Source organism: Hemicordylus capensis, chromosome 4 (genome assembly GCF_027244095.1).
Source record: "Hemicordylus capensis ecotype Gifberg chromosome 4, rHemCap1.1.pri, whole genome shotgun sequence".
Taxonomy (NCBI): domain Eukaryota; kingdom Metazoa; phylum Chordata; class Lepidosauria; order Squamata; family Cordylidae; genus Hemicordylus; species Hemicordylus capensis.
In genome coordinates this window covers 235,855,644-235,878,232 of record NC_069660.1, presented here as the reverse complement: position 1 = coordinate 235,878,232, position 22,589 = coordinate 235,855,644, and the positions used below count along the sequence as shown (strand labels likewise).

General features: G+C 43.4%; 1 protein-coding gene across 6 annotated transcripts in view; it reads left to right on the top strand.

The window, feature by feature from the left end:
* The window catches only part of LDLRAD4 (low density lipoprotein receptor class A domain containing 4), a 452,021-nt gene that overhangs the window by 410,665 nt on the left and 18,767 nt on the right, over window positions 1-22,589 (top strand). For 4 of the 6 annotated variants that reach the window (XM_053243488.1, XM_053243491.1, XM_053243490.1 and 1 more), the window contains one exon: window positions 13,326-13,480. In XM_053243488.1, coding sequence (XP_053099463.1) covers window positions 13,326-13,480 — 155 coding nt within the window. The other 2 variants (XM_053243494.1, XM_053243492.1) reach the window with 2 other exon arrangements.

The window sequence follows — 22,589 nt, the reverse complement described above, 5'->3', positions numbered from 1 at the left end:
GGATGGAAGAATTTACAGGGAATGATAGCTCCACAGAACCATCTCCAGCTCGTTCTTTGAAAAGTTGCTGCCTGTACACAGGCACAGACTTGCATAAGTGCCTAGATCACTATGCCAGCAAAATCACAAAACCAGACATCATGCTGGCTTGCCTGGTCATTATGACGTTTCAGGAAGATGACACAAATCTTCTACACAGATCATCTTATTCACCCACAGCATCAATAGTACTTCATAGTCTGTCTCCTGTCACTGTCTCTTTTGCCTTGACTGCCAGATGGCTTGCTGGCAATTCAGTTTAGGCATAATCTACCTGGCAATTCAGTTTAGGTGAATAATCTACCTGGCATGAGTCACACTGTGGCCCCAAAGGAACTCATTTTAGTGAAAGAGCGAAAACTCCCTTTTGTGTGTAAAATGCTGTTAATAGCTTGTTTAGCGACATATATTTCAACAACATAGCGTTTAGGTTTTATGTCAGGAGGAATAAGATGCTTGCATATGCAGAGATACTGGCACCCCTGCTAATTCTATCTCTGGCTCTTTCACTCTCAGCTGTTTTGTTTCCATGTAAGGATAATAGATGAGGTGCGCTCTCCGGTTTTTAATACATTCCTCTGATGCATCTTTTTTTAGCTACTGCTTAAATGGGATGAAGGAAAACATAAGGTAGACCATTCTCTTAGTAGGTATTGTAGGAATCCTAAGCAGAGTCACCCGTTTGTAGATATTACTAAATAATAATAGAACAAATAATTTGTAAATAATTCTCTGTAAATATTAGAACTTGAAATTGGCTTGTAATCAACTATGTGCAATAATGGAAAACTGCATGTGTGTATGCAATTGGCTGCAAATACACACACAAACAAAAAACCCCAGGGTTTTTGTCTGTACACAAAACCAGCCTGAGTTAAGCTGCTTGTGTGCAGCGGCGGGATCCACACAGATTCCAGCGCTGCCCGCCTGCCTAACCTTACTTTTAATCCCAGTGCATCGATCTTTTGCACGATCCTAATGACCACTAGGGACATTGTGAGGGTCTCCTTATCTGTCCCTGCTTTGATTCCTCAGGTACTTCCTGTAGTGACTCTTCCTTTCCTCCTAGAGAGAAGATGAAAACATTTCTCTCTCCCCCACCTATTCATTATGTAGCCTTTAGATAGGATTAGGTCTTTCCTATCTCAATGTACTTCACCAATAAACTAATTTAGTTTAGACTCTACAGTTATCTCCATGTGTGATCCTTAAATAGCTGCTAAACTAAAGTCCACACTCTGTAACTGGAGTGGTAGCTTTCTTGGTGCTTTGCTAAATAATCACAAACCCCAACAGGGCAAGCACACCCTTAACCCCAGCAATGGAGTTGTGTGTGTGCTTGAGCTGCTTGCAGCCCAAGTACACATAGAGTTGGGTGCCCAGAGCACCCAACTCCTGGAGTATTCCCCCAATGCACAGTGCTCATCATGCAGTGCATTGTGGGATATCCAGAGTGGGTCGTGTGTGAGTGCAACTAGTAAGGAAGGATAGGTTTTTTGGGGGAGGAGGGAGGTAAGTTTGGCATAGCCTCCCCACCTCCCGTCCATCTAGCAATCGTGTGCATAGTCTTATTGTAAAGAGTGCTCTCGAACAATGTCATGGGTTTAGTTCTCACTAAAGTAGAAAGCCAGTCTGGACTTTACCACTTTATATCAAAGGTGGAGGCTTACACAATTTACTGCTCTCCATACAAACAATTCTCTCAAACAGAGGTGCACTCTGGAGACTGTCAATTTTGGAGACTGGACCTTTGAGGCCCTTGGCTGCAAGTTAAGCATCATTTTTTAACATGTAGGTTCTTGAGGGCACAACCCACAGCACCCAGGACAAAGCAGACCACCCAGAGCTGGTCTTGTTGTAGCAAGCATGACTTGTCCCCTTAGCTAAGCAGGGTCTGCCCTGGTTGCATATGAAAGGGAGACTAGAAGTGTGAGCACTGTAAGATATTCCCCTTAGGGGATGGAGCCACTCTGGGAAGAGCACCTAGGTTCCAAGTTCCTTCCCTGGCATCTCCAAGATAGGGCTGAGAGAGATTCCTGCCTGCAGTCTTGGAGAAGCTGCTGCCAGTCTGTGTAGACAATACTGAGTGAGATGGACCTATGGTCTGATTCAGTATATGGCAGCTTCCTATGTTCCTAGACTAAAAAGGATTGGGGGGGGGCCCTGGGGGTGTGGAGGCCCTGGACTTTCATCCTCAAGAGTCCAGGGGTAAGAGCACCTCTGCTCTCAGAAAATCCCATAGAAAAACCAGATGACAGGAAGAGAGGTTCTAACCTAGCTTCTCCCCAGTATACTAGTTTTCTCTTTGGAGGGTTTTTTGTTTTTGTTTTGTATGGTGGAGCATTCAATCATGTGAGCCCCTAACTGCAGTCTGAAGTGACACAGCCCTGGCACAACCTCAGTGGGAACTAGGCCATAGATTCACGGTATGAACCTGGACATTCAGTTGCCCTTTCTAAGACATGCTCTTCCACAAGTTCATTCACATCTATTTCCAGATGAACTCACATCATAAGAGTCTGTAGTCTGCCAGAAATAAAAAGGCGGAGGGTTTCATGTTAGAGGCGCCTGCCTGATTTAACAAACGGTTTTGTGTCCTTTCTTTTTGTCGCATGGTTTGTGTGGCTTTTCCTATTACTTCAGTGGCAAGTCTTTCTAAAGCCAACGATTAGATCATCCCAACAAGTAGTCCAAATGCAAAGAAATGTGATCAGCATAAAGGACAGAAGTTGTGCAATTTTCAGTTGGATTCTTTTGTTCTTGATGTTCTAATGGAATGAAATGCAGCACTGAATTAGCCAGTCATGGAATTAACAGAAAGCTGCTTTCTGTTACAGAAGACAGTTACATCTGCCTTCACAGAATTATGATTCTCAACCACCAAGACACTTTATTCATTTGGGGATGTCCATATATAAAGAGACCTGAACCAATAGCATGGCCCAATTTATAGCAGCCTTTAAAAAAATTCCCTTTGCCACCTTTCATTTACAGTACAAATTGTCTCCTCCATATTCTAGTAAACTGGTGCTGCTTACTTAATGAGCCAAATGCTGAAATTTTCAGTATCCTTTTATATAACCCACTTGCAAAGACAGAATATGTTTTGCACATCCTCTTACTGCAAAGTGTAAGGACTCTGGCATATAAAGCTTGTAAAGTGTTGTCCAGAGAACTACCTTGTATATTTTTGACCTTAAAAGCAATTAATTTCCCCTTGTAGTTGTGGAATAAAGATTGAAAACAGCCTGTAAGTGTCTGTTTATTATCCTAATTTACATAGCTGGAACTTTCAATATTCCTGCCTGACAAATCTGAACTTGTTTGATTTGTTCAAACAAATGAACAACTACCAAATCTGAACAACTACCATAATCGGTAGGTCACTGTCTTGTATTCAGGTTTACAGTAAGCTGCTGAAGATGATTTACCAAAAGCCACTCAGTAATTGAAGGGTTGAACCCTAGTTCATTGCTGATCTTCCAAATCTGAATTCAGCAGTACCCACTGAACCACACTGCCTCTCTAACATATGTAAGGTGTTGAATGTGCCAAGATGATAACATTGTCAGCAGCCCAGTAACCGCCTCAAAGTCTCTTTTTGGGACACTCTGGCTTACAAGGCATATTCAAGTCTCAATCTTAGCTTGCTTTTGAAGTGATAGTGTTTTATGTTCCAGAGTAATTCATTCCTGCACAGCATAAACAAGAATCAGCCACTCAACTGGGACACTTAATGGAAGTATATGGCCTGTGGGTGGACCACATGGACTGTGTGATTGAAGCACAGCTGTGTTTATCTATGAAACAAGATTATAGGGGAGATTTAGTCAAGCCTTTCACATTTATATACAGTATATATATTCAGGTTAGTTTTCAAAGTAGTTACTAATAATGCAAAATGAAGAAAGCTTTAAGAGTGAGTTAATACAGAAGCCTAACCATTCTACTTCTGCTTTAAATCCTTTCTGCAAACTTATTTCTTTTGGCTTCTGTTTCTAATCTGCAAGCTGGTGCCATCTGTTTACTTGCTCACACCTAATCACATTAAAACCAAAATAAAATACAATTCAAAATGGTTTGGGGGGGGGGGAGGTAGAGATGCAGCCAAATTATTATTTTGTTTATTAGTAGCAAACGAGACACCCCCTTCCCCACCTTTGTCCACCTAGCTTAGTACTGCCAACAAATTTTTAACCTTGAGGCTCTGAGGGAGAAGTCTCTTTCCTTCTCCATCTGTACATGAGATCCGCTGATAACGGAGGCTGGGCTTAAACCTGGGCCTTCAAGCACATGAAACATACACACTCTTGCCTCCCCATCCGTATAGCATATGATATGTCCACAGTACAGGGGAGGGTGGTAGTTTGACTATATTATATGATTTGTTGGTTCCTTGGTTTTGGATTTGTCAGCTGGTTTGTATCAGTCTATGACTAGCTGCCTATTAATTTGGGGGTTTATTATGTTGACGGCTATATTTTTATTGGCATTGTTTTGTAATCTGTCTTGGTAAGAAAGGCAGCATAACATCTTTTAAAATTAAACAGAAAAACGTCATGGGGCAGATTTTGTTGTAGTGAAAATTGTAATGCATGGACATGACGTTCCAGATCGAGTGGGTTATTATAACCAAGCAATATCAGAAATGCTGCTAGTAGTAGCTGCAGCCAGGTGAAATACTCATAAGTTGTCTCACCTTCCAACACCAGTTCTACAAGAAAGAAAATGGTTGTTTTTATTTCACCTAAGCCTGCCTAGAATTCTTCCAGTCCTACTTCAATGCAGCCTTTGTTCCTATGCCTCCAGGTTGTAAAGAAAGGGCTCGGAAGGAACACAAGTGGGCACAATATTTTAAATGGGTAGCTGCTGTACTGTTCAGTGAGCAGCCACTAAGATCCTGTTCTCTAATTACAGTTAATGCATGTACAATCTAGGCCAGTTTGGACAATACTTTTTCGCTGACCACCCACACTCACTGTGTGTGCGATATGACCTTATTGCATGTGGGAAGCCAGCACAAAGTATTATCCAAACTGGCCCTCTCCATACACTGCACATATAGATCTGTATGCACATACAATTATTGATATATCATGTTCCGTATGCACACAGGAATAGACTACCTTTCTGTAAACAGCATTTGAGGGAGCCTTTACTCAGATTCACTTTAAAAATGAACACATGTCATGTACATTTCATTCATACAGAAACTTGTACATGTGTACAAGGTTAAACTCTTTCACTCTTTGTCTTTAGCTTATAGTTTATTGTGGGTTTCTTTAACCTTAAAGATTTTATAGCCATCTATAACTACTACTACAAATATTTATATATTGCCTTTCAACATAAATGCTGAAAGTGGTTCGGGGGCGGGGGGGGGACACACACACCACAATCTCAGTCTGTTTCCACTATGCTACCCCTTCAAGCTTATTCATCTAATAACCCCACAGACCTCTAGCTTAGAGGCAGGAAGAGGGGAAATTAATCTCTGCCTTTTGCCCTTAATTTATAGTTTATTGTGGGTTTCTTAGGCTTCAAGGTGCAAGTGCAGGAGTGCAAAGAGTGTTCCCTTTCTGCCAAGGAGCTCCACGGCATTATTCTGTTTTAATTACCCTTGTGCGACTGGTTAGACTGAGAGATCAATGACCTGGCTCAAGTCCTGTATCCAACTTCTTGCCTAAAGAGGGCTTTGATCCCAGGCCCCCATATAGTTGGTGTCTAACTCTGTATCTACGACCATACTAGAGAAAACATACAGAAAATGTAAGAGAGCAGTTTTAACACACATTGTAGTAGGGGTGGGGATAGATGTTACTTGTGACAGTGAAACTAGCTTAGCTGTGATCAGAAATAAACCTAGAAGTGCAATGCGTAAAAACAAAGTCATGGTCAGGTGTTAAGGGATGGGGAATGTGCAAGCAGCAGCAGGAGGGGAAAAAAGGGCTAAAATCGAATTAATTGACGCTAATCCTCCTATTGATATACAAACACCCCGTTGCCTTTTCTTTCCCCGCTCCTTCCTTTCTAAGTATTTGACAGGACAAAACCTCAAAGGCACATGGCTGTGCGACGAGTGTTGGCAGCGCAGCCAGGGTGTCCCAGAGAGGGGAAATGAGGCTTGCGGTGAAGGTCCTTTTCCACCTCCATGCCGGGAGACCGACTCCACACAGCAGCAGCAACACCACAGGCGTTCATGACACACGGCAGCTGGCGGGGGAGGAGAGGCAGAGCCAGAGCCAGCCGAGGAGGCTCCTGGAGGGCTTTTATGGCGCGGGGCGGCAGGCAGGCTTTGTGCGTAGCTCGCTCGGGAACAGCACGTGTGAGCAGCTCCCAATCGCTGGCGACTTTGCGGCGGGGGGAGGGAGCCGAGCCTCGGCGAGCCTCTTGACTGAAGCGGCGGCGAGGGTCGCGTTTTGGGCATGGAGTGACGCACGTCGCGCTGGAGCAGAAATGCGGAAGAATTAGAAACCTCTAAAGTGTCGATTGGACTTGGTTTAAAGAGCGAAGCAGCCGCGGCGGCGGAGCAGTTATGTGTGGGCAGTTGGTAAGAGCGGCGTCTTCCTTGCCTTTCTCCCTTCCCTTGCCCTGATTTCCTTTCCCCTCGTTCCTTCGCAGCCTCTTTGTTTGTTTGTGTGTAGTCAAAGAAACGTGATCGGGATAGCCAAGGGGTCTTTTTTGGGGGGGTAGCTGGTGCTGCTACTACTTTTTTTAAACAAACGTTTTGCTTTTTTGTCTCCCCCCCTTTTTTTAAAAAGGGCCTAACTTAGGAGCACAGGCTGCTATGCCTCTTTGCGCAGGGGGTGTCTGGGGGCACTTCTGCGAGGGCTTTTGTGCTCCCCCCCCCACCGCGCTTGATGCCTTTTAGGGGGTAAAGAAGCGCCTCTCTCGTCGGGGTGCTTGGCTTGTAGGCCGGGAAGCATGAGAAGCGCCGGGGAGTCTCTGTCTCGTCGACCCCCGCGAGTGGCTGGCCCCTTTCACGGCGCTGGTTCCCTTTCCTGCGTGCGGGCTTTTTTTCTAGGGACCCAAGTGGTGCCCCCGCCTGCGGACTGAGGCACCCCGACGGTGTTGCGGCTTGTGGCGGCGGCGGCGGCGCTCGGTCCCGCTCCCTGCCTATCGAGATCGGGGCGCAGCTGAGCCAGCCTAAACCCGACCTGCCTGGGCGAGTGGGGGACTCCAGAGGACCTTGCTTGGCGGCTGCACGGAGCCCGCGGCAACCCGGCGATGCCCTGCGCGCCCCAGGGCTCCTTTGGCAGCCGAGGACACGATTATGCCCACTGACCAGCTTAACAATACAACCTTGAAGGATGCTCAGTTGAAAGACCTAGTTTTGGAAAGAGGTATTCCAGCCTGCTCCCCTTCCTTTTCATTCATTCTTTCTTTGGTGTCATTTATCCAAGCTTTTTTTTTTAATGTGCTCTTTCCTTTTTTAAGGTTGCTAGCTTCATCTCCCCACCCCGCTCTGATTTCCTCTTCCTGTATGTGTGTACACGGCTATACTTTTTTAGCGGCCGGGCTACTCTCTGATCAGAGAGTTCAAGGTAAAGGTGCCTGTTCAAGATTGCTTGGCATACATGGCTTGCAGCCCGTCCCTGGGTAGTTAAAGAATGATGAAAGGATGGATTCTCCATTGCCACCACTGGCAGTGTGTTGTTGTGGGTAGAGATTGCATCTCTCTGTGTTAGTCATTTTGAGTACAGAACTAAATAGAGGGTGATAAATATTAAAGGCTGGCTGAGGCTGCAATTCCAAGCACATTTACTAATGAGTAAGTGGGACTTGCTTTTGAATAAAAATATGTATAGGGTTACTCCCTAAGAGTTCGATGTGACATACATGAGCAGCAGCATCTCTTTCTTCTATAAGGGTGTTTTAGATGGTGGTTCTACTCCATTTATATGTTGTATCTTAGGAGGATTGTGTAGGTGTTTTCCACACGTGATTATTCTAGTGTACAAAGGTTGGATCCTTGTGTTTTTCTTCCCTTTATTCTGCTTACATGTTGCTGGAATCCATCAGGCATATTTTCAGAAAGCTTGATAGTAAATATACGAATGTCTCTTCTCTTGTACCTTACTCTAATAAAATTGCATTTGCCACTTTGTAGATTGCAGACTCGTCAAATGTGTTCCTTTCAACAGGAATAAAATATTCCCAGGTTTTTTTTGGGGGGGGGGGATGTTATAACATCCAAGTGAGTGTACTCAGCTTAGGTTAAGGCTTTGTGTGTATATGTGCGTGTGTGTGCGTGCGCACACACACAGATTATTTCCCTACACCTTGCAGAAATGGTCCCTGGTGCTGGATTTTGGAATGCAAGTGATCTCGTCTGTAACAGCCCAGAGACAAATAGTGTGATGAGTGTGTGTGCGGGAGAGAGCACAAAGTTAGAAGAACCTCTAACTGCAATTGAAATTGGGGGATCTATAATGCAACTAAAGATGTGGCTTTGAAAATTAAACTTACTATCTTTTGGAAATGAAACTTTTACCTCTGCCTGATTGTAGACCATTAAGTGTGTCTACTATGTATTTGTGTGTGTGTTGTATGCGCGTGTAAACATACACACACTCACTCACTCACTCTTCTCTCTCTTTCAGAAGTGCTGTTGAAACTGTTTTCATGGCATTGGCCCTTTTTCATAACAAGATCAAATTTTTAAAGAGTTTGTAGGGAAACTGCATTTTTGTTTTTCCAAACGATTATATTTGGATTGTACATATTAAAGTATCTCTTTTCCCCCTGAGACTAAGTGATTCTTTAGGCTGCAAAGAGATTTCTCTTGATAGAAAAAGGACTGTCGTTCTGTAGAAATGTTAAGTCTTGTAAGACGAGCTTTTGACAGATAGAAAGGAAACTGACTGCCGATATATTTCTGGGCAAAGTACAAAGTGCTTGCTGTTACTTTTTAAAGCTCTGGATGACTTAGGTGCTCTCTCGGGTAACCCAGACCTTTCTCTACAAGATCCCCACCACTCATTAAGATCATCAGGAGGGGTCTGTCTTTGGGTTACCAGTTCATCTGGCAAGCGACCTGGGATCCGGATGTAGAAGGGTTATCTTCCTTGGAGGCCTTCAGGAAATTCTTAAAGAGCCATCTTTGTAGCCTAGCTTTTAATGATAACTTTAAATTAATTAAATTTTAGTTAAATTTTAATCTGGTTTAAATGTTTTTTGATTTTGTCTTATGATGTGTGTTTGATTTTAAGGTAAACCGCCATGAGCCACATTAGGAAGGGCAGTATACAAATTGAATAAACCAATAAAAATAAACATTCCAACCGTGGTTGCAATCTAGGAAAGCCACTTATTTTGCATGTTGCTCTTTTGCAATTGCTGCTTAATTGCTCTAGTAATAAAATTCTTTTGGGCCAAATAAATGGTGGTTATTGGCTTCTGAAATAATTAGCCTGCTGGGATCCTGTAGCTCAGAAATTGTAAAAGTGTTTTTTTAAAAAAACAACAAAACTTAAAATTAATGTCCTTGGGGGGTGGCGGGGGGTGGGGAGTCATACAGCATATAAATTGGGAGTTTATTTTGTACCCTGTCATCACTAACTAGCTGTACAGTGACCTGTGGAAAAATGAGCATACTCACTGTTGTGTGCAGTTCATAGCAGGAGCAGAGTAAGCCTGTAACTGGTTGTTTTAAAACATTTGCACTTTGTCATTAAGAGAGGAAGCAACTATGGAAAAGGAAAAGTAATTTATGCATGCCCTTCAATTGCATAACTGAGTCTCTTTAATCTCCTGAAGTGCAAATAACTCTTATGATGTGTAATGCAACTGTATGATCTTTTCACACAGTCTGTTCAGAGAACTAGGTTTTGGAATGTGTGAGCTCAATGCTAATCTTGCTAGATTCTGCCACTGACAGACCTGCACATTCTCACTACTTGTGGAGGGGAGCAATCTGGGTATTTATTTATTTATTTATTTACCATCTGATAAGTGTGTCTCTAGGCAGTGTACACAAATAAAATGGAGTAAAACCCAAAACAATTCACAGAATAAAGAGTTCATAGGACAAAACCAATTAAACAGTTTATAATTTTCATTTAAAAGCCTGAGAAAACAGGTGTGTCTTGAAGGTCTTTCTAAAAGCACTTGGAGGTGGAGATGCTCTTATTTTGACAGGGGGCATATTCCAAAGCCCTGGGGCAGCCACAGACACGGCCTGGTCCAGAGTGGCAACTGTAACTGGAGCTCCCCAGATGTTCTGAATAGGCGGCTGGGTTCATGACAAAGAAGGCACTCTCTTAAATACCCAGGACCCAAACTCTGATAATATGATTGTAATTACTTACTTATTTTAGTGAGAATTTAGAATTTTACACCCTCTCATATGAAATGAGATGGTTTGGAGGAAGAAAAAGAGTTTCTTATGTTACCCTGAATGTCCAAATCTAACCCACTTTTATGCACCTATTTTTGAAAATACCCGCATTCTTGGCAACCTTAGTTTTATCCTTTCCTCTCTCTTTTGTGCTGTTAAGATATCTGTGTCCCAGCCATTACTTCTGTAGGTAATATTATTTACAATAATACTGTTCCTTACATGCGTTTGTGAGAGATTGTGGTTCATTAAATATCAGCTGGTATGTATTAACATATTTTGCCTTTGGTTTGCCATTGGCCTATCTCCATATCTATGAATACAATGAGGATCATCAAAGGCATGCTTGGGCTCAAAGTTCTGTCCTGCATGTGAATTGTTGAAGGCATGGATTGTGAATAATTTACCATGCATATTTAAAGTTTGATTTGTATGTGCTTTTGAATTGAATGAAGAAAAGGAATTGAATGAAGAAAAATCTTTTCCTTCTTGCACATACAAACAAGTACATTATTCTGTCCTTGACTATTTTTCTGTTAATTTGAATGGCTAAAGGTGTGATCCTTCAAGATTAATGATGTGACAAGTTTGTCCCAAAGTGCCATAATTTTAATTGATGCATTAATTGAATCTGAGGCGTGTAAAGCAATTATCATGTCTTCCAAAAGGAAAACATTTGTAATGCCCTGGGGCATTTTCTTTAATCTTTAAGACATTTTATGAGCATTGCGACTTTGTAAAACTACATTGACTTTCTAGGTTAATCTCTCATCACCATGGTTTCACTATATTAAAAAAAATGCCCACGATGATCCAAGCAGGCAGTCTTTATTGCTCCCTTCCCCTTGTCTTCTTTAATGAGGATGTTGCATATTCACAGTTTCTTTTCCTCCAAGGAAGCCATGCTGATCATTAACCTTCCCTCACATTTTCCTGTTATACCTTCACTGTGGTGGTAGTAGTGGGAGTCTAGTTAGAGACAAGTCAGTAATAATGTCAGTGTCGTGATATGAGCATAATATTGAGCACCATGAGGATAGGGTGTGTTCCCATCCCGACAGCTCTCTGTGCTTGTCACTGCTGTATATTTGTTTGTTTATTTAAAATATTTCTATGCCACCCCAAACCTGCATCTCTGGGCCGATTTTTGTCACTGCTCTGGAACTAATAAGTTGTGTGTTTATACTTGGGGTTGGGTTAATCAGCATTTTAAGTATGCTGTAGCACAGTGTCTTCATTGCTAGGCCTGGGAGCCAGAAGCGACATCCACCCACCCGTAGTGCAGCTCCCTGATTACTTGTTGGTTAGGCCTGTTTGGATGAAGCCATACACTCCTCACAGCCTCCTTGGCACTGTGCAAAGGCAACCATTCCTGCCATGCAGTGCTGCATTTGCCCAACACCAGAGGCGCCTCCTTAAGAGCCGTGGTGGCCTTTGAGGGCTGTGCAGGGCGGCGATGGCGAGAGCTACCTTTAAAAGTAGTTACCAGCAATGCCGACGGCACCTGGAAGATGTGGGGAGCAGTGGCACCCCGCCCAACATCCTGTGTGGTCGAGGCCCTGCCTGTGGCACTGACCTGGCCTCTGTGCATGCGCAGTGGCCATTTGTGTGGCCAGCAACACTAGGCTAGCATGCAGGTGGCTGCTGCAGGTGGGGCATCCACCGCATGGGATGCTGGGTGGGGTGCCAGTGCTCTCCACATCTTCCAGGTGCTGTCGGTATTGCTAGTAATGACTCTTAAAGTTAGCTCTTGCTGCACCGCCCTCACCAGCTACCACTGTTTAAGAGAGATAGAGCCCTCTCGAGCCCCATCACCATCTCTGAAGGTGAGTTCTCTAGAGAAAGTGTTGGGAAAGGGCTATGCTTCCCAGTACTCTGTGCTCACCCTCTGAAATGGTACTGGGGCGCAACAGTTCTCTTTCTCTTAAAGGGGCCCCTCTGGTGCTGGGAGCAGCACAGAACTGCATGGAGGTTGGCATGAATTTATTTAAAATTTTTTTGCCAGAGTGGCCCACGCTTAAAAAACAGTGAAGATCATTGCTGTAAAGCTCCCAGCTACATGGGGGTGTGATATCTGGGAATGCCTTCAAGTGGGGAGTGAGATTGGTCTATTGAAGTGCCTTTAAAAAAACCCAAATGTAAGTGGTGACTGCCTGTCTACCATTAATCAGGTCTTGTCAGATTTCTCCCTTTCTTCTCTTGTTTGACACCATTGCAGTAACAGGAGGAAGTCCTGAATCTTTTGGAGACATTACTTCATCACGTTCAGTGGTCTTGAGAGATGTTTCCACAAGGGTGTTAACAATGACTCACTTTCCAGCAGGCTCACTGTGGATGTTTCAAGATGACTTGTTGAAAGTGAAAGAAGAATTGCATTTCTAAGTGATGCATCAAATACAGTGAAACAGCCCAGTTTGTCTGTTGCTGCATATGCGATTTAGGTTTCTGTGTTCTCCATAGTGTCAGGATCTAGACTTGGTGAAATGTGTCAATTTCAAATACACCATATTTGGATTAAGTTTTGTGACGTGCTTTGACCCTGACTTAAAAAAACAGGGGAATGGAGGAACAATTAAAAGGAGTATGGCTGGGTGGAGGCAGTTACTTGAGTCATTTGGTCTTGCACAGTGCTGAGAGCTAGCTAGGTAGGTTTGTGTGTGTTTAAAAGTGTTGATGTGCACAAAAAGAGGAGAGCCAGACTACTACTAAAAAGCCCAATGATTTATGGATAAATTGCTCAATGAGCTCCAATTTTCTGTGTGTGGGGAGACTTCTTATTGGGGTGTATTGAGCAGTTCTACATGCATCAATAAATCACTGTTTTGGGGTGGCCAGCTGAGGTTTCACATCTCCTCTTCGGGTTTCCTTTTTATGGAATTGCCCCTCCTCTCCTTGGCCAATACCAGAGTGACACTCTTTCCCCTCTCTTTCTTCCCCCTCCTCACAGCGGAACTGGAGTTTGTTCAGATCATCATCATCATCGTGGTGATAACTGTTATGATTGTAGTGATCATCTGCTTGTTGAACCATTATAAAGTGTCAACACGGTCCTTCATCAGTCGGCAGAGCCAAAGCAGGAGGCAAGAGGAATCTTTACAACCGGTGAGTTATAACTTTCCCCCAAGTTTTTCTGCTTCGTGCTTTCCAGATTAAACCCTACAACAGTGTCACTACGGATCTGCTGAGTTTGCTTGTGACACCGCAGTCCCTGTGCGAACAGCAAGGTGCCATTCACATTTCCGATGCCTTCTTTCGGATTTTATCTTTGCGATATATTGCTACAAGTTGCATGTGTGTCGCAAAGAACTAGCTGTATTTTCCCGTTATAGGAGTTTGAGATGCTGGGGCTCATTTTCAATACGATCTTGCCAAGCTGAAGCATCTTACCCTTGTTGTAGGGTTTAATCTGGAAAGCACCCTTGTCTCTAGTAGTCAGAGTTGTTTTATTAGTAACCAGTTTGTCACTGAGAGCAGGAGATACAAAGAAGTTGTGGTCATGGCTTCTTTGGGACCAAAATATGGTAGCTTGAATCAGTCCTGTATTATTTAGTCACAGATGTTGGTCCAGCAAAACACATTCCTTCCCCCGCCGCCTGGAACAGGCAGCCATGCCAAAAATATGAGGCATTCATTTGAATAGCTTTGCTCTTTTGGAAAGTCAGTTTAAAAATTATCTATATAGTTATGTGGGGGCCCTGTGTAAGAGATATAAAATGCCTCTATTTATTTATTTATTTTACACTTATATCCTGCTCTTCCTCTGAGGGGCTCAGAGTGGTGTACGTGGTTATTTTTATCCTCACAACAACCCTGTGAGGTAGGTTAGGCTGAGAGATACATGACTGGCCCAGAGTCACCCAGTGAGTTTCATGGTTGAAAGGGGATTCGAACTTGAGTCTTCCCAGTCCTAGTCCAACTATACTGGTTCTCCTACTTACAGTAGGAGAGAGGGCATGCTCTCAGCTCTTGCCTGTGGGCTTCCCAGAGGCATCTGGTGGGCCACTGTGTGAAACAGGATGGTGGACTAGATAGGCTTTATTAGGCCTAATCCAGCAGGGTTGGTATTTTGTTCATACTGTCGTGATGGAAGATCCAAATGAGAGAAAATGTGGTTTGTTTATGTACCACCCTTTCTCTAAGGAGCTCACAGTATCTTGACAATAAATCTGTGAGCAGGCTAGACTGAAATATAGTGTCTCGCTTGAAGTTGCCCTGTGAGTTTCCTAGTTAACTCAGGATTTGAATGTGGATCTTCCTTTTTGCCTACCACTATGACATGGCAGATGACCCATTCTCCACAAATAGCAAACCTTTACCATCTGAAGTAAGGTATACAGAAAGCAAGTTAGTCATTACTAAGCACCATTGAAATAAATGAGACAAATTAGTTGTGGTTAACCTAAGGCCCATTAATTTCAATGGGACTTAGACATGAATAATTTTCTTTGAATACAACTCCGGAAATCCTAATTATGTGTATCCTGATACTGGATTTTAGAATATTTACTCTAGCTTAATGCTTGAAGAAAAGGCCCTTTGCTCTTGCTTTATGGCAGGAAAAGTTACTTTTAGAAAACCTCAGTTAGCAAGATTCAAAGTACTTTAAAAGAAAAATCATGACACTCTTTCTGTTTTGATCGCTTACTAGCTGATTTATGCACTAAAATCAGTGAGACAGTTTTACTGAATGTATGAAAAGGTACAGACCTCCTCTTCCCACCCCACCGCACAATATCTTATATTCCCAGTTTTGTTTTTGATCTTTGTATAGTGCTCTGCTTTGATTTTTCATCATAACTTGACTTTGTGTCGCTTCATCAGTTCTTGTTCAACCAGTGCAGCAATCCATACAATACCCAAATGTCCCACTATCTATAGTGGAAAAAACATGCTGCCTGAACACCAGTGCCATCTGAAGGTGCATAATATGGAATAATTATATAACGATTTTCTTCCACTTACTGCTTGAATGCTTTATTTTGCATCCTCAGGCCTGCTTTGTTCATAGGTGACTAGAGAAAAGGAGTGCTGCTGCTGTTGGTTGGCAAGCTGTTACATATATACCACTGTAGAACAAAAAAACTCTCCAGGTGCAGAAAAAAATATTGATAATAAGATGGCGATTCCCTGTCCCCAACGTGCTCAGAACCAAAAAAGAAACAAAGGGTAGACGCTAGCAACAGCCCCTGGGGCAGGGCGGGGCGGACTCTGTGCTTGGGTTTCATAGGGACAGTTGCTCTCCCCTGTTTGCTAAATGTAAAGAGAATCGCCACTTTGCAAAGTACCCATTTGCCCAGTTAACATGGTTAGATTGGAATGGGGAAGCTAACAGTGTGTGTGGGGAAGTGGGAGGGAGAAGGATACACCTTCTTCATGGAATCAGCTACTAAGAGTTGATAGGAGTTCAGAAGAGGAAGGAAGTGGGAGCAGCAGGGGCAGAGATAAACAGGTTGTGAAGCTGCATCAGATCCCCTAAGCAATGCGCTCTGCTTATTCACAATGTTACTGGCCTCAGGTACCTGCTGCTGAGGCTGCAACTCTAATCATTGACTCCAGAAAGTGCACACGTTTAAACCCAGCTAGTATTGGATTCTGGTCATATTCAGGAATTGGAATTAGCAAGCTTTATTTCCCCATGTTGGAAACAGCTAGTGGCAGAAGTGGAATGGGCAGAATGTATGACATGTATGGAGAGGGGAGTTCTGCCTCAGGGATGTTAGCTTGCTCCCTCTATAGAGGTTGGCAAATGGATGCTCACCTTATGTTCTCATCATGGGCAGTTGACTCTAGGTGCTGCAGCTGTGCCTGCCAAGAAGCAATTTACTGTAATTGTTGGCTTACCAAACTTGGCCACTAGATGGTAGTAGCATTCTTTCAAATGGAGCTGGGCCTGGTGCATTTTTCTGCCCTCCTGTCAGGCATTCTCTTCTTTTTGGGTCTCTTGGCACAAGCTGTGTTCTACAGTGACCTCTGCTTCCTATTTCCTGCTCCCCCCTCCCTCAATGTTAATAAATTCTGCATGGGTGCTGAGCTAAGGGGCCCTGCTGCCTTAGATTCCTTATACAAGGCAGTAATGAGTGCATTCAAACACACAGAATTAACACACTGTATTCCCCCCGCCAGCATGTATTTATTATTTATTATTTTTTGCATTTTATATCCCGCTCTTCCTCCAAGGAGCCCAGAGCAGTGTACTACATACTTCTCTTTCACAACAACTCTGTGAAGTAGGTTAGGCTGAGAGAGAATTGACTGGCCCAGAGTCACCTAGCAAGTATCATGGCTGAATGGGGATTTGAACTCAGGTCTCCCTGGTCCTAGTCCGTGGTCCTGTAACCACTCCCTGGTCCTGTAACCACTACACCGCGCTGTACCATTTTGTGCTGCAGTTTTGAGGCCTGAATGGATCTGTGCAAAAAATTCCTTGCGCATGGAAATCTATACTGTTGAGGAGAGAGATTGTAGCAGGGCCTTGTATATTCTTGGGGGTGGATTTAAACATTTGGATTTCTGCCTGCAGTCTGAAGTATTGTGCGACAGACAAAGCAGTACTATCTATTTCTGCACATTTGAATCGATCCAACTGCTGCTTAGGGGAACAAAGTTATCTTTTGTATCCTTGCTGCTCCTGCCAATGCCCATGGACCTGCTCGCATTAGTTCTATTGCTGAGACACAGAAAGATAAATGACAGACAGCTTGGCTTGCCCGCTTCTTATAGTTACTCCAAAGATGGCTGTACAGAGTAAAGGTAAAGTGTGCCCTCGAGTCGGTGTTGACTCCTGGCTACCACAGAGCCCTGTGGGTTTTCTTTGGTAGAAAAGGGGTTTACAGGAGGGGTTTATCATTGCCACCTCCCTAGTGTTCTGTAAAAGGTTTGAGGATGGTGTGTGTGTGTGTTTTACGGTCATGCTTTAATTCCCTGCCAATTCTAGTCACTCCCAAAGTAGCTAAATCACTGTTTTGTCTTCCTTGGAGACAGAACTTAGCCATGAACTTAAGTACATAGTACTGTGAAGCTTGATGTAAGAGGTTAACTGATGCTGTAAGAGGGCAGAGCAGTAAATAGCATTTGCTTAGACTTGCACAGTTATTTTTTAAAGCAAATCAATTAAGCCACTAGTATTAGCAGATCACTATAACATAATTTAACAAACTATAAGTGTTTGTTTAATAAATGGCTAATCTAGGGTGGGGATCACTAGGTTGTGCTAAGTGAAATTTCCTGTCTGTTGTTTTAAATAGAGAGGAGGTAACAAAAGCCCAGGCCACACATGCATAATTGTCTCTAAATTCCACTTTTTGTGCTGCTAGCTTTGTGAAAAGTACTGTAATGTCATTAAAAAGTGGCAAAAGTTCTATAGTTTGCCACAGCGTTCAGTCCAGACTAACAAATAAGCTACCAAATCCAAAGAGGTAAATAATATCAGGCAAAACTAGAGTTTGGATCAATGATGTCAGGTTTCAACTTAGCCCATTGTCTGTTTCATTATCTATTTTTAAAAGATGCTATAATAATGGATTTGCCTGATAAATTAGATGTAACAAGTAGTTTGTGTTCTTTTCTGCATTCTGGGCAGGATTCAGACTAACTTTGTCATGACTAAGTACCATTGAAGTAAATGAAACATGACTAACTTAAGTCTCATTAATTTCAGTGGGACTTATCCTGGATCCTACCATCTGTTTTTAAGCTATTATAGAGCAGTGCATATTGTGTAGCTGTTTAAAAGAATTGGCAGACATTTTATAATCCCCATCTTTTCCTAATATTGTTTCCAAGATTATTTCAGAAAAATGTTTGCATTCTTCAAGTTTTGACAAGAAGCTTCACCTCAGAACTACTTTAAAATATTGTGTATTTGCCCTTTGATGAAAATTTAAAGCAAGGTGGCACATTTTATCTTGGATTCAAGGTGTGTGCTGCATAATTATGGGATGAGGTGAATATCTGTCCTTTGCTCAGTAATATGTAATAAAAGAGTGATTCAGAATGTAAAAACTATGGAAGAAAATGGTTTTTGGTTTTTAGAAAAAAAAAGTTTAGTTTTTTCTTATATTTATATTTATTTTTGTGGGGACAGAAGTGTTCTGTTCCCGCTCACATTGATTAGCTTCCCACATCACTCCCCTTATCAATGCTGTACAATTTGAATTAGGTGTTCCTAGTCCTGGGTGGCATTGTTCCGTCCGTATTTCTTAAAAAAAACTTTTTAAAAAGGCAGATATGAACAGACTTAGAATATATATTTCTTCCTAGTGGAGAGTTCTGGGGCATAACACTGCTGACATTATGCTTTGATGAGGAAGTGTTGGTGTCATTAAGAAACGTTTTGGTCTGTCCCGTTCTCTTCCGCCATCTAGAAAGGACAACTTGTTTGTAACTTGGAGAAGAAAACAAAACTGGTATTCAGAAACAATATTCAACATGTCTGACCTCTTGCTGCCACCTAGAGTCAATATTTTTTTTAAAAGAGTCTGAAATCTCTTTGTGAATGGAGTGGAACAAGCATAGGAATTCCCTCTCCTGTACTAGCTATAGAAAGTGTGGCAGCAGAAGTATAACTTGTGAATGTAATGCATGTTAACTGAACTGGGGGAAGATTCTCTGGTTATTTAAGCAGCTTAAAAATGCATGTATGATTCTTGCTTCCCCTCCATCCCACATAAAAGCAAAATGCATCTTGCAGTTCTGACCCTTTCCATGCCCTGGTTATACACAAATGTTATGGTGTGACTTGTATACATTAATAGTGCCAATCTCTGTTTCAGCACATGGGCCCTAATCCAGATGTAGTGTCTATTAACTAGAAAGAATTCTTGTTAAAGCTCACTTGTGTCAACATCTGCAAGGTTTTTATTCAATGTTGGGTTTTAGTTGCATCTTAAACTGCATTAAAATTAAGACTCTGAGAACCAAGTGTGTAAAAGTGCTTTAGACAAGCCACCTTGTACAATAGTCTTTATTTAAAGATAATGGTGTCTCTTTATAACACAGTAAGGACATTGTTATTGCCTAATAAGGAAATTATCCTAAGTACAAAATGTTTGATTTCATTGCAGTTTGTTAGGATATTGTTTTAAATGCTGAACAAGAAGCTTTATAAGATTTGTTCAGCTTCTAACCACGAAATTAAGATGGCAGCCATCTCCGGCCCCTCTTTCCTCTTGCACACATTTATTGCTGTGTGCAAGTGCTCTCTTTTGCCAGAGAAGCACGGGAGCTACGCCCCATCTGCTGTGTGTTTTCATCCAGGAAATATAAGGCACTATGGTTGCTGCCAGTCTCCATGCCCATTCTCCCTTGCTCAGTGAGAATATGTGGGCACAGGGAAGTCTGTTAGGTCTTCCACAATGGGATCATATATACAGTGGCTTGCTGTGACGGGTGCATGTGCCTACGTTTGCTTCACCATGACAAGATGGTTCCCACAGGCACTGAGGATGGCATTTATTCACTTGGAGAAGGCTTGTTACTTGCTACAGGCAACCAGACAAGTACCTACTACAAGAGTGATTTCAAGGTCAAATGATGGTGGTTTGTCTTCTGATATAGTAGGAAGTTACAGGCCATTACGATATTTAGAGGAATTCCACACATAAACGGAGCAAAAAATAATTGTGTAGACTGGATATTTATGCCATCTTTAGTATCTAAGCACAGTGTTAAAACATCCACAGCATTCTTAATGACAGATGGACCACAGCCTGTTTGGTGCAATTAGCATTGTACTTTGCTCCCACTTATGATAGTAAAGAGCTGGATCCAGAGCAAAGATGCTAAATTGGCACAATCATGTCTCTGAACAGATTTAAAAGAGGCTGTTTACATGGTAATAATCCATTGCCTCACTCCAATACTCTGTGTGTGTGTGTGTGTGTGTGTGTGTGTGTGTGTTTGTGCGTGCCCCCATATGGGTACACACAAGTACATTTCACCTTGGAAAATTGTCAGTGACACTGTTTACCATTAAGAGCTTAAGTGCAACCATTGAGGTTTGCAACAAGCTTACAGTGACCTTCACTGATCTGAACAATGAGCAGTTGGGATGCGTGTTCTATGACAACCCAAAGTGAGGTGATTGATTCAAGATAGTCCCAAATGAACATCTTCAGTAACTTGTTGATATTGGGGTGTGCATGAACCATTTGATGTCAAACCGGTTCGCATCAAACCGGTCTGGTTTGGGGGCTTGATCATGAACCGGGGCTGATTTGGTCCATGATCGAATTGAACCAAGATCGGTTCGACATTGAAGGTCAGTGGGCTGCGGTGGGGAAGCATCAAGAAAAGTCTAAAGGTTCTTACCAGCCCGGCGTGACTGCTGGTGCTACCATCCCCCCCCCGTTGCCACCGGATCACCATTTAAATAGACCGCCTGTGTGGAGGCAACGTGCTCTCGCCGCTCTCCTGCTGCCCTTTAGTGGATTCCACCACCCCTTTACTTCTAGAGGGGAATTCCTCTATTGCCACCCTAACTGCCAGACCAGTTCAATTGAATGGACTGGGAGTTCAGTTCGGTGGGATGCGGTTTGGTTCAAATTTTATTCATACTAAACCATGATTTTGGGTTCATGCACACCCCTAGCTGGTATAAACAAAGCAGCAGAAGTATGTTCATTTTATTTAGAGAGAGAATTCTGGTTTTAAAATTAAATTTTATATGTTTTTGTCTCACTTTATATTTCCTGACTAGTTGATCAGTGAAAATAAAACATAGAATATTACTGTAGATATTGTAGAAGTGATGATCCTCAAAGAAAAAAAACTAGAAAGAAGCAAGAGGTAGTAGTTGGACTACAAATGCAGTACTATAAAGTCTTATTTTCATTGATGCAGTTTGAGTTTCCACGGAAACTGGATCAAAAAGCACTTTAGCTTGACAAATGGCATCTTGTGTACAGTTTTTTCATGTGCTTGCCATCAGATAGCACCTGCAACTGTTGGTTTTACAAACCATCTTTGGCTGTTTTCAGAAACCTTTTAGTTATATGTACTACTTTTTAGAAGCAAGTAAGAATAAAAATCTTCTCAATGAAGCTGTTCTCATGACCAGCAAAAACAGGGCTTGAAGTCTGAAGGCGGGGTTAGCACACCCTTGTGAAACCTCAGCAAGCCCTCAAACAGGGCTCCGTCAAAATAGGGTCACCCAGTTCCCAGCCCCACCTCTAAGCCCAGGTTTAGCAAGCAGAGGAGGTTGCCTACCCCCTCCCAGTGCTCATGTGGAGCCTCGGGATGCTGCTCAAGGCCCCCTCTCCTCCTCTTCACAGAGCTACCATAGAGCCTGGATACCAGAGTGCCCTGCAAAGCAAGCAGAACACTTGGGAAAAGCCTGCCCAGCAAAAGCATTTAGCAGCACTCGCTCCAGCTTTCCTAAAGTGGCAGGCACTCTGGAAATGAGCTCAAGGGAGAAGAGGAACATACACCCGCCCCCGGCCATGCCATCCTCATGAGAGAGCAGCAGCCCCATCACCTGTGCAGACCCTGCAGCTATCCTCCGGTTCATTCCCCACACTGCTGCCCCAGAGGTGATACCCCCCCACCCCCCAAGGCAAGGGCAACATCCCCCTCCCTTGCCCTACCCAGGTTGAAACTGCACAGGTGATGGGGCTGCTGCGCTCCTCTTCCTGGCGCCAGCGGGCGGGGGAGAAGAGGAAGTGCATGCTGGTCCACCGTATCGTAAGAAGGAGCCTGCAGCAGGGAGGCAGCACCAAGGGAGAGAGCAGTTGTCATGGGGAGGAGAGTTTCCATTGGCGGGGACCCACCAGTGCTCCCTTCTCAGAGGCAGCAGGGCTAGTGCACACAGCAAAGAGCGTTCCTTGCAAGTAGGTGACATCATGGCACAAAAAGGCACAGGAGCTCCAGGCAGCAGCCTTGCAGATGTTTGGCCTTGGGCAGTGCTCTCTGCACATGCTCTGAAGCATTGTAATCCATGTGAGCTCCCCCCTTGAGGAAAGATGCTGGGGCCAATGCCTTGAAACACAGCCCCCCCCATTTGTGGGGTGTCTGGACAGTGAAGCCTGGGGGCATTTGGTTGGGGGATAGGCATGCAGGGTGTTGTAGGATGGAGTGGCAGGGTGAGATTTGGGGGGAGATAAGGCTGCCTCTCCTCAAGGGAGGAGGGCAGTCCCGGTGTGAGATCTCTGTGAAGAAAGAAAATTCCCAGGCCCCCAAATAGATGGGCGGGGTGCAGAAGCATGGGTGGCAAGGG